The following is an 11208-nucleotide window of genomic DNA, read 5'->3' on the forward strand; positions in this document are numbered from 1 at the left end:
GGGGGGATGACAGACAGGGTTTGTGGGAGTTGGGAGCCCAGAGGGGGCCCCGGTGGGTGTGGGGCTGGCGCTCACCTCTAGAGTACAGCGTTTAGCTGGGTTCAGCACCAAAAATCTCCGCAGGATGCTCTCACAGTCTGTTGACATGTAGAAAGGGACCCGGTACTTCCCTCTGAGGACACGCTCCCGCAGCTCCTGGGGGGACGGGGTTACTGGGGGAGGGGTCTGCTTGGCCTCTCCATCCCCCCTTCACACTCATTTTGTTTCAACCCCTCTGATGGAAGCAGCAGAGGCCCAGCCCTGATGAGGAGTCAAAACCCTACTCCGCTCTTGCTCCTGACCTCCGTTCCCCATCTGTAAAATGGGAATACTGCACAGATGCAGTAATTAAAAAAAATTTTGGCTGGGTGTGGTGGCTCATGCCTGCAATTCCAGCACTTTGGGAGGCCAAGGTGGAAGGATCGCTTGAGCCCAGGAGTTCGCGATCAGCCCAGGCAACGGAGACTTCATCTCTACAAAAAAATCTAAAAAAATTGGCTGGGTGTGGGGACACGTGCCTGTAGTCCCAGATACTTGGGAGGCTGGGGCAGAAGGACCCTTTAAACTCAGGAGGTTGAGCCAGTCTGGGTGACAGAGTGAGACCCTGACTAAAAAAAAATTTTTTTTTAAAAAACAGCATGACTTTTCATTCAGGGGAAATCTTACAGAGAAAGTGAACTCTCTAAGTCAGACAAGAGGGAGGGGACAGTGAAACAGTCTCTGGGCCCTCAGTCTCCTTATCTGTAAAAGGGATCACAGCTCCCCTCCTTCCAGGCTTCCTGCCAGGGCATGAGTGAGCTAAGATCCACAGAACGCTTAGCACATGCTTGGCCCATAGCAAGTGCTGTGTAAACAGTAGGTTCACTAAGGGGAGGGATGCTCCTGCCACCCCCTCCAGTCTTCCCAGCTCCCTCCACCAGCCATTGTCCCCGACCCAAGGACAGTCAGGGATTTGGATGCTGGCTCTCTTCTTGAGGGCCTTTTAGGAGGGCCCACCAAAGTTGTGAAAAGCAAGATGGACTTGAGGCTTGGCAGACCGGGGCAGGGGAAGCCCTTCCCTCTGAATAAGAAGCTGAGGGAGACAGAAAGTATGTAGGGGCGGAGGTGACCAGGAGTCCCTTGGGTGGTGCCCTCTGCCTGGGCCCAGGTTGGGAGCATTATCTTAAAACGGCTGAGAGGGCACATGTCTGCAGGGACCTCCCAGGCCTGCAGATCATGACAGCCCACAGGGTTGTGAATATCCAATTGGATTGCTTTCAGAACACTTAGTCCAGACCAGGCAGTGTTCAAAGCGCTTTATGAATACATGTATATACTGAGGCTCAGCAAGGACTCGTCCAAGGTCACTCATATATATATACACACACACACACACACACACACACACACACATATATGAGTCAGAGGTTCACTCAACTCAGGTTGAAGTGCAGTGGCATGCTCACGGCCACTGCAGCCTCGATCTGCTGGGCTCAGACAATCCTTCCACCTCAGCCCTCCAAGTAGCTGGAACTACAGACACATGCCACCATGCCTGGCTAATTTTCTGATTTACTATAGAGAGGAGGTCTTGCCAAGTTGCCCAGGCTGGTCTCAAACCCTTGGGCTCAGGCAGTCCTCTCATCTCTGCCTCCCCAAATGCTGGGATTACAGGCATGAGCTGCCACACCTGGCTATGCTTTGTGAATATAATACCTGTTTTCTCAATGCTGTGAAGTGTGGTTATATGCCCATGTTCCAGATGAAGAAACTGAGGCCCAGAGAGGCTTGGTCACTTGCCCTGGGTTGCACAGCCAGAAAGTGGCAGGGCCTTTCTTCAACCCCAGACAATTGGGGTCTGAAGCCTGTGCTGTGCTACCACTGTGCCACACTGCCGAAGGTGAGAAGAAGCCAGCAGGCTGCCACTGCCACCACCAGAGTGACTCCCAGGAGTGACCATGTGGCCAGATGCCAGGCCCCAGCAAAGGACTTTACGTGCCCAGACTGGCTGCAAGTGAACATTCTTCATGTCCCCGTCTTACAGGTGGGAAACTGAGGTTCAGTAAGGACTCGACCAAGGTCACTCAGAGAGGAAATGACAGAGCTGGAGCCTGCCCTGGGCTTTGCCCTTCCTTTGCCCAGCAAGGCCTGGGGGGCCTGGTGGGGAAGCCAGGACGGCAGCAAGTGACAAGGGCCTGGGGTGAGGGAGGCGTCAGCCTGGCCCTTGACAAGGTCTCTTAGCTTCACCTTTGAGGCTCAGAAAAGTTATCCCATGATAGGACTCCCACACTCCAGGCTTTAGGTACTTTTGGAGTGTCAGGGGGTGCTTTTTTTTTTTTTGGCGTTGGAATCTCACGCTGTCACCCAGGCTGAAGTACAGGGGCATGATCACAGTCCACTCAGCCTTGCCTTCTGGGTTTGGGTGATCCTTCTGCCTCAGCCTCCCAAGTAGCTGGGACTACAGGTACATGCCACCATGCATGGCTGATTTTTTTTATTTTAATTTTTTTTTTTAGAGGGAAGGTCTCACTGTGTTGTCCAGGCTGGTGTCGAACGCCTGGACTCAAGTGATCCTCCCATCTTGGCCTCCCAAAGTGCTGGCACTAAAGGCATGAGCCATCATGCCCAGCCTCAGAGGCTGTCATCTATGTGAGCCCTCAAATAGCTGTGACAAGGTTGGTAACTTTTCTTTTTTTTGTTTTTTGAGTTGAAGTCTCACTCTGTTATCCAGGCTGGAGTGCAGTGGCACGCTCATGGCTACCATAGCCTCTACTTGCAGGACTCAAGTGATCCTTCTGCCTCAGCCTTCCAAGTAGCTGCAACTATAGACACATGCCACCATGCCTGGTTAATTTTTTGTAAAGATGAGGTCTCGCTTTGTCGCTCAGGCTGGTCTCGAATCTCTGGGCTCAGGCAATCCTCTCGCCTCGGCCTCCCAAAGTGCTGGGATTACAGGTGTGAACCACCACGCCTGGCCAAGGTGTTATCTTTATGATTCCCATTGAAGACAGAGGGAGACTGAGGCTTAGAGGAGTTGGCTACTTAGACAAGACCACTATGGAGAAGTGGCTCCCTCCTCCCCTTCTTCACTCAGGTCTCTGTCCTAATGTTGGGTTTCCTGGACTTTCCGATCTCAAATCCCTACACACTCCTTATGGGCTGCACCAAGCAGGACGGAGACTCCCTGCTGTAGAAATCCCGCCCCCAATACATCCCCTGAATCCAAAAGAGAAGAGAGACCAGGCAACCCAAGCTGAGAGGCATTCTGCAAAATGATGGGCCTGACCTTATCAGTCATGTCCATGTCACGAAAGGATAAGAACTGTTCCAGATGGAAGGAGACACAAAACACAGCAGGGCTGAAGGTAAACTGGGTGCGTGGGTGGACCCTCGACCAGGAGAAAGCATAACCATCCAGGACGTTCCCGGGATAGTGGCTGAAATCTGAGTATGAATTGTCGGGTGGAGGCCAGCTGCGTTTCCTGTGTGTGACCATCAACAGGAAAACACTCCTGGTCTCAGGAGATAACCTGCTGTGGCCTTTAGGGATAAAGGGACACAGGAGGGCTGGACACGGTGGCTCATGCTTGTGTAATCCCAGCACTTTGGGAGGCTGAGGCGGAAAGGTCACTTGAGGCCAGGAATTCGAGGACAGCCTGGGCAACACAGTGAGACATTGTCTATAAAAAAGAAAAAAAATTAGCCAAGTGTGGTGGCGCATGCCTGTAGTCCCATCTACTTGAGAGGCTTAGATGGGAGGACTGCCTGAGACCTGGAGGTCGAGTCTGCGATGAGCCATGACTGTGCCACTGCACTCAACCTGAGCAACATAGCAAGATCCCAATTTAAAAAAGGGGCGAGGGCGGGCACACACAGGTTCTGCAACAAACTGTCAGATGATCCATCAACAATCGTGATGATGGCAAATACAGACAGACACACAACAAACGTGGCCAGGCGCCAGCAACCGTAACTCTCCTGAAAGGTACCATGTGTTCTTTGCTCTATTCTTGCGACGTTCCTGTGGATTGGCAATGTTTCAAAATAAAACACTCAAAGGAAAAAAAAAAAAGTAAACGACGACTCAGCCCACACTCCCCCCTCTTTCAGTATCCCCCTTCCAGCCCTGGCCAGCCTCGGATATCACATCTCTTCTGCTTGTTTATCTGTTTTGTTCACGGCCTGGCCCTGCTGCTAGAATGTCAGCCCACGAGGACAGGCGTTGTTTTGTTTGAAGTGCACACTTTGCTGGTTTTTAGTACATTCATGAAGTTGTGCCGTCTTCACCACAATCAACCGGAGAACATTTTCACCATCTCCAAAGAGACTCTGTGCCCTTAGCAATCAACCTCTGAGTTCCCCCCACCCTCAGCCTCAGGCAGCCACAAATCCACTGTCTCTATGGATTTGCCTGTCCTGGACATCTCACATAAATGGCATCACGCACTCTCAGCAGTCTTATGTGGCTGAATTCTGTCACTTAGCAGTTTTCAAGGTTCACCCACAGTGTGACACATGCAAAGGCAGCGATTTTTGTCTCTCTTGTTCATGCCATATTTATAAAGCCCAAAACAGAGCCTGACACAGAGAGGAGGGCAGTCAATATTTTTTTGGTTTTTTTTTGAGTCAGAGTCTCACTCTGTCACCGGGCTAGAGTGCAGACCTCCTAATCTTAAGCGAGCCTCCCGCCTAAGCCTCCTGAGTGGCTGGAACTACAGGTGTGTGCCACCACACCTGGCTAATTTTTAAATTTTTATGGAGATGAGGTCTCGCTGTGTGGCCCTGGCTTGTCTCAAACTCCTGAGCCCAAGTTATCCAGCCACCGCGGCCTCTCAAAGTGCTGGAATTACGGGCATGAGCTACCACATCCAGCCGGGCAATCTGGGCAGACGAGCCAGGATCTGAACCCCAACCGGTCAGCCGCACAGCCTGTGCCCTGAACCCCCACACAGCATGTCCTCCTCGAGCTGACCTCACAGCCGCGGGGACTCAAGCCCTGCCTGCCCCCGTCTGGCCACGTGACGCCTGGCCAGCCTCACTGCTCCTGCACTCTGCAGAGGAGGCACGCAGGGGTCAGAGACTCGACTGTGGGGACACCCCTGGCCCGCGCCGCCCAGCACCTTGAGGTTGTGCCCGTCGAAGGGCAGGGAGCCGCTGACGAGGGTGTACAGGATGACGCCCAGGCTCCAGATGTCCACCTCCGGCCCGTCGTACTTCTTGCCCTGAAACAGCTCTGGGGCGGCGTACGGGGGGCTCCCGCAGAACGTGTCCAGCTTCGAGCCCAGCGTGAACTCGTTGCTGAAGCCAAAATCGGCAATCTTGATGTTGGCCTCGGCATCCAGCAAGAGGTTCTCGGCCTGGGGGCAGAGAAGAGAGGGTGGTGGGTGGGATTCATGGCCAAAGCCCTGTATGGACATGGGAGGAGGACAGAGACTGGGGCCCAGAGTCGGTTCACCCAGACTGACTCTCGGACCTGTCCCTTCCTCTCTGCCTGACCTTGGCCAGTGATGTCACCTCTCGGGGCCTCGGTTTTATCATCCACAGAGTGGGGACAATCACAGTCCCTACCTCATAGGATAGTTTGAGGATTGAGTTAATCCACATTAAAAGACCTAGTGTTTTGTACTCAGTGAGCACCATGTAACATCACTATGATCCCATGTGGTTTGCAGAGCTGGGGGTCTTCGGGTTATTTCCTGACTCAGGCTCAGTTTGCCCAGTGGAAAGAAAATGAGGCCTGATTGCTCAAGACCCACAAAAATGAAAATAACAATTTAATCCCTGTGTATTTACTATGCACTGGGCTCTGTGAGCTATCATTTATAACAGAGACTACGTAAGACTGTAGATTCTTAGAGGACTCTGGCTTCAAATCCCAGCTCCCTTGCTTACTTGTTGTGTGACTTTGGGTGGGTTACCATGCCTCTCTGGGCCCCAGTTTTCCCATGTGTAAACTGAGGGTAATCATAGCACCTTCCGGAAAGATAACAAGGAGTCAAATGTAAAGTGCTTACAGCATGTGGAATACAGTCAGCACTCAATGTATGTTTTGAGCCGTTATAAAGTTTTGTGACCAGGCACAATGGCTCACATCTACAATCCCAGCACTTTGGGAGGCCGAGGCAGGATGATTCCTTGAGCCCAGGAGTTTGAGAACCAGCCTGGGCAACATAGTAAGATCTCGTCTCTACAAAAAAAACAAAGGCGGGTGTGTGGCGCATGCCAGCAGTGCTAGCTACTTCGAGAGGCTGAGGCAAAAGGATCGTCTGAGCCCAGCAGGTCGAGGTTACGATGGCCACGAGTGTGCCACTGTACTCCAGCCTGGGTGACAGAGTGAGACTCCGACTTAAAAATAATTGATAAAATAAATAAATAAAAATAAAGCTTTGTCTGTTTTTGTGACTCATGATCTTGTAACTGCCATTTCACAGGAGAGGAAACTGAGGCTCGGGAAGGCCAGGCCTCATACCCACAGCAAGAAAGCGGCAGAGCTGGGACCCAGACATGGCCGCCATCTCCAGGGCCCGAGCGTGGAAGGAGTCCCTGCGTCCTGCCTCTCATAGCCTTTTGACGACACCCAGATGCCCAAACCCACCCTTCGGAATTTCAGTCGAATCTGGCCTATCCAACTGCGCTCCCTCCTGAGCTCAGAGCACCAGCTCCTCTGGCCTCCTCGTGGGGGTCCCTCTGGACCACAGGTTTATTTCTAAACCACCTCCTGCCCCAACAAAGGAACAAGCCCACAAAGGTAGGCCAGAAGGCTCGTCCCCAAACCTGAATCTGATAGCATCTGCTATACTCAGGGGTTACATTTACTTTCCTGGCATTCAAGGCTTCACGATCCAGCCCCAACCTCACAACCAGGTCAGTCCCCTGGGCTGGTACCCAGGACCCTGAAATTTATTTTGGTCACTTCCAGGACCCTCCACCAGGGGGCGAGCGACTCCAGGTTAATCCTCCCAGAAGCGGGAAGGAAGTCCTCAATCGAGGCTGTGGGTGTGTCCAGACACCAGAGCACAGAGAGGGTGAACATTCTGAAACTCCCTAGCACCTGACAGTGGAATTTGATGTCTCTGAATAGTTTCTAAAATGGGGCTTGTTATTTTATGCATCTTTTTCTCATTTCATTTTTCCTGTAATTCACTTAGATTGTATTTTACAAAAGTACCTGCCCACAATGGACTGGACCTTTTTTTTTTTTTAATTGAGTCAGGATCTCACTCTGTCACCCAGGCTGGAGTACAGTGGCCCGATCGTGGCTCATGGCAGCCTCGACCTCCTGGGCTCAGGTGGTTCTCCTGCCTCAGCCTCCCAAGTAGCTGGGGCTATAGGTGTATGCCACCATGCCCCACTAATTTTTTAATTTTTTGTAAAGATGAGGGCTTGTTATGTTGCTAAGGTTGGTCTTGAACTCCTGGGCCCAAGCAGTACTCCTGCCTCAGTCTCCCAAAGTGCTGAGATTACTGGTGTGAGCCATAGTGCCCCGCCTGAACTTTTTTTAAAACAATGAAACAAATGCAGTCCTTGGCCACAGATAGCTTGAGCAGCACTTCCTTCAAGTGCTCAGTACACAGCCTAGCACATAGTAGATGCACACAAAATGACAGTCAAGACAGCTCTGGCTGGGCATGGTGGCTCACACCTGTAATCCCAGCACTTTGGGAGGACGAGGCAAGAGGACTGCCTGAGCCTAGGAGTTTGAGACCAACCTGGGCAACTTGGCGAGACCTTGTCTCCACAATAAGTCAAAAAATTGGTTGGGCGTGGTGGCGTGTGCTTGTAGTTCCAGCTGTTTGGAAGGCTGAGGTGGGAAGATTGCCTGAGCCCAGCTGGTCAAGGTTGCCACTGCACTCCCGCCTGAGTGACAGAGACTCTGACTCCAAAAAAAAAGATAGCTGAATTTGAGGCCTTGGGGACACAAAGGCGCTCCAGGGGGCTGCCCCGCTCACTTCTGATGGGCGCCTGGGGTCGAGCCCCTGGAGTCCCTTCCTCCGCCCGGCGCTAGCCAACCAACATGGCTTCTCCAGGGCTTCTCCAAGTTCTCAGGCTCCCGTGATTCTAGGCCTCTAGATTCCAAGTTCTCAAGGAGTCCCGAACACTCTAGGGCCTGAGAGACGCCAAGGCCCCAGGCTCTGCGACTAATGACTCTCTCACTTCCCGGTGTCCTTGTCCAATAGCCGTGTCACTGTGCAGGGCCGTGCCAAGACACTCTGTTACTCCCTCTGTTCACTCCTCCTGCCCCACCCCCCACTGCCCCCCCCAGCCTGATGGCCTAGCTTTGTCACAAAAGATTGGGAGTCAAGGGGCTCTGGATGTCCAGGGACAAGCAGGAGACGGGGGCTGAAGCAGTTTGCAGAAGGGCCAGGAGAACCACGCAAGGGGGAAGTGGGGAGGCAGGGGAAGTCTGGGCTGAGCTGGGGCCCCAAGGTGCGCTGGGGTGGGGGCTTACCTTCAGGTCCCTGTGTACAATGTTTTTCTGGTGGCAATAGTGCACAGCCGACACGATCTGGGAGGGACAGGGGAAGGTCAGGTATCTGGGTCCCGAAAGCCTCAGCCTTCCTCGGTGGCCCCGTGAGGCTACCTGGACCCCGGCCCTCCCCAACACAGGCCAAGACTCTGACTCACACCTTGACTTGGTCCGAGTAGGAGGTGCTCATGGAACCTGAGCAGGAACATGCTTTCACAGGGACACCTGGACACCCACATGCCCAGGACGTCAGAACCGATACATCGGGACCAGCCCCTCCTGACTTTCACTTCTGGGAACTCCCAAGGGCACCTCCAAACTCGCCAGGGCTCCAGGCTCTCATGCCCAGGACAGCCACACCATCCCAGTGACAACGCATGCCACACACCTGGCGTCCTCACACCCTCACACCTGCACATCCTCTTACCCACACCTGGCAGCCTCACACCCACACACCCGATCACGTTCCTTCTTGCTCACCTGGGCCCCCTCCCATATACCCACAAGATGTTGAGTACACACAACTTCTCACCCACGGATCTATATACCCACGTCCCTGGGCACCTGCACACCTATTTCTACACATCTTCCAATCCACCCTCACACGCACATACCCAGCACACTCAACCTATGTATCCTCTCATCCACACACCTATACACTGGAAAACCCTTGTGCCACACACGTGACACTTGCACCCCTGGTGCATTCAGGCCTCAACATTCTTCACCCAACTGGCCAGACCCCCACACACCTGCTCTAAAACCATCATACCTGGGTGCCAGCATACCTGCATCTGATGCCCTCACACCTGGGCCCCTGCACACCTGCTCTGGTCCCTCACACCTGGGCACCTGTACGTCTGAGACAGTCAACTGTGCACCTCTATCCCCATCCGGACCGAAGGCCCACCCTCAGGTAGCCCCAGGCCCTGTCCAGCTCTGAGACCCTCTCCCCAGAGACCAGGCACCGCCCCCACCCAGCCCGCCCCAGCCCCAGCCCCGCCCCTGACCTGTCGGAACTTGGCTCGGGCTTCTTTCTCCTTCATGCGGCCATGCGACACGAGGTAGTCAAACACTTCTCCTGCGGGGCAGAGGCGGAGTGGTCAGGGAGGCAGCATGTGGAGGCGCTGGCACAGGGACGGGGTGGGGGGACCTCACCGGCACTAGCGTATTCCATCACCAGGTACAGCGTCTTCTCAGTCTCGATTACCTCGAAGAGCTTCACTGCAAAAGTCAGAGCAATGTGGGGCGTTTAGGCAGGAAAGACCCCCCCGCACTTGGCAACTCTGGGGATGTGCCAACCACACACCCCCCCCAACCCTAAGAACCTTCAATGGCTCCCTACTGATGGCAAGATTTTCCAGACTCCTCAGCCCCACCTACCACCGTCTGTCTCTCAGAATGTCAGCTCAACAAGGCCAGGATTGTGTCTGTTTTCTTCATGGCTGTGCCCCCAGGACCTGGCCCATCGCAGCCAGTCAACAGATATTTACTAAGTAAGTGAACCAATGAATGAACAATATCCAGGCCAGGCTAAACCCTACTGGTCTCAGTAAAGATTCCTCTCTCCCCTTTCAGCCTAAAGATAATGACAATGACAACGAGACTGCTAATGAAAATAACTAAACCAGTTCCCACAGCTTAACCTGAACGAAGTATATTGGACGTCCCTATTTTTTTGTTTTTGTAGAGACGGGGTCTCCCTATGCTGCCCAGGCTGCTCTTGAACCCTGGTCTCAAGCGATCCTTCTGTCTCAACCTCCCAGAGTACCGGGATTACAGGCGTGAGACGCCATACCTGGTCTTGACGCATGGTCTGATCTATTCTTCACCATGACCTTGTAATAGGCCCTGTCATCAGTCCCACCCCAGAGCGGGAAATGGAGGCTCAGAGAGGTTAAATGACTTGCCCAAGGTCACACAGCAGTGATGCTACTCTGAGAAGCCAGGTCCCTCTAACCATGATGACCACCACCCCCTCTTCCCCTGATGGCCTCCTCTCCCACGTGCCCCACTTGGTGGCCTGCCTCCAGTCCACACCCTTCCCTCCTCACCAATGTTGGGGTGGTTCAGCCCCTTCATGATACGGACTTCTCGGAACAGCTGCACACGGCCAGAAAGGAAGACACAGAAGCATGAGAGGGGTGGCTGGGGATCCTTTCCCCTGGCAGGCCCAGGCAGGAAGGGTCAGGCATGTCACCCAGCTGTCCCGGGGACCTGGATCCTGCTCTGCCCCCCGTCCTGGGCCTCACCTTCTGCAGGCTGCTGGGGTTCAGCTGGGTTTTGTCAATGATCTTGATGGCGACCTAGGGGTGGAGAAGAGAAGGGGGGAGGTCAAGGTATCGCAGGTCCTCAACCCGGAAGAGCCCCCCAGTTCAGATGACCCCAGGATAGCCCTCTCTTGTCCCCTCTCCCAGAAGAGCCCTCACTCCAGGCCTTTCCTAGTGGCTGAGGAAATTGAGCCTTAGGGGCTTTGCACACACTGTCCCCAGCATCTCTGATGCTTCCCTCACCTTTGCAGGGAAATATCCCTTATTCTGTGGCAGGGTCTGGACAAGGCTGCTCCTGAGGCCTGTGACAGTGTGTGTGAGGGTGACCAGGATCTTGAGGGGATCCTTTTACGAGAGCATCTCAGATCATTCCTCCATCACATCTTTGTTTTGAACACATGAACTGCTTACAAATGAGAACTCTTTTTTTTTTTTTTTTTTTTTGGTTTGGGG

At 53.5% G+C, this 11208-nt stretch overlaps 1 protein-coding gene across 1 annotated transcript in view; it reads right to left on the reverse strand.

The window, feature by feature from the left end:
• Positions 1–11208, reverse strand: part of LOC103259500 (MAP/microtubule affinity-regulating kinase 4) — an 18469-nt gene that overhangs the window by 3244 nt on the left and 4017 nt on the right. Inside the window, exons 2-8 of the mRNA XM_021711846.1 lie at positions 10738–10791; positions 10540–10588; positions 9644–9709; positions 9496–9566; positions 8468–8524; positions 5139–5375; positions 76–195 (exon numbers count right to left, since the gene is read on the reverse strand). Coding sequence (XP_021567521.1) covers positions 76–195; positions 5139–5375; positions 8468–8524; positions 9496–9566; positions 9644–9709; positions 10540–10567 — 579 coding nt within the window. The 5' untranslated portion in view covers positions 10568–10588; positions 10738–10791. The remainder of the gene's footprint in view (positions 1–75; positions 196–5138; positions 5376–8467; positions 8525–9495; positions 9567–9643; positions 9710–10539; positions 10589–10737; positions 10792–11208) is intronic.

Source organism: Carlito syrichta, unplaced genomic scaffold, assembly GCF_000164805.1.
Source record: "Carlito syrichta isolate Samal-C Ts95f unplaced genomic scaffold, Tarsius_syrichta-2.0.1 Scaffold86271, whole genome shotgun sequence".
Taxonomy (NCBI): Eukaryota; Metazoa; Chordata; class Mammalia; order Primates; family Tarsiidae; genus Carlito; species Carlito syrichta.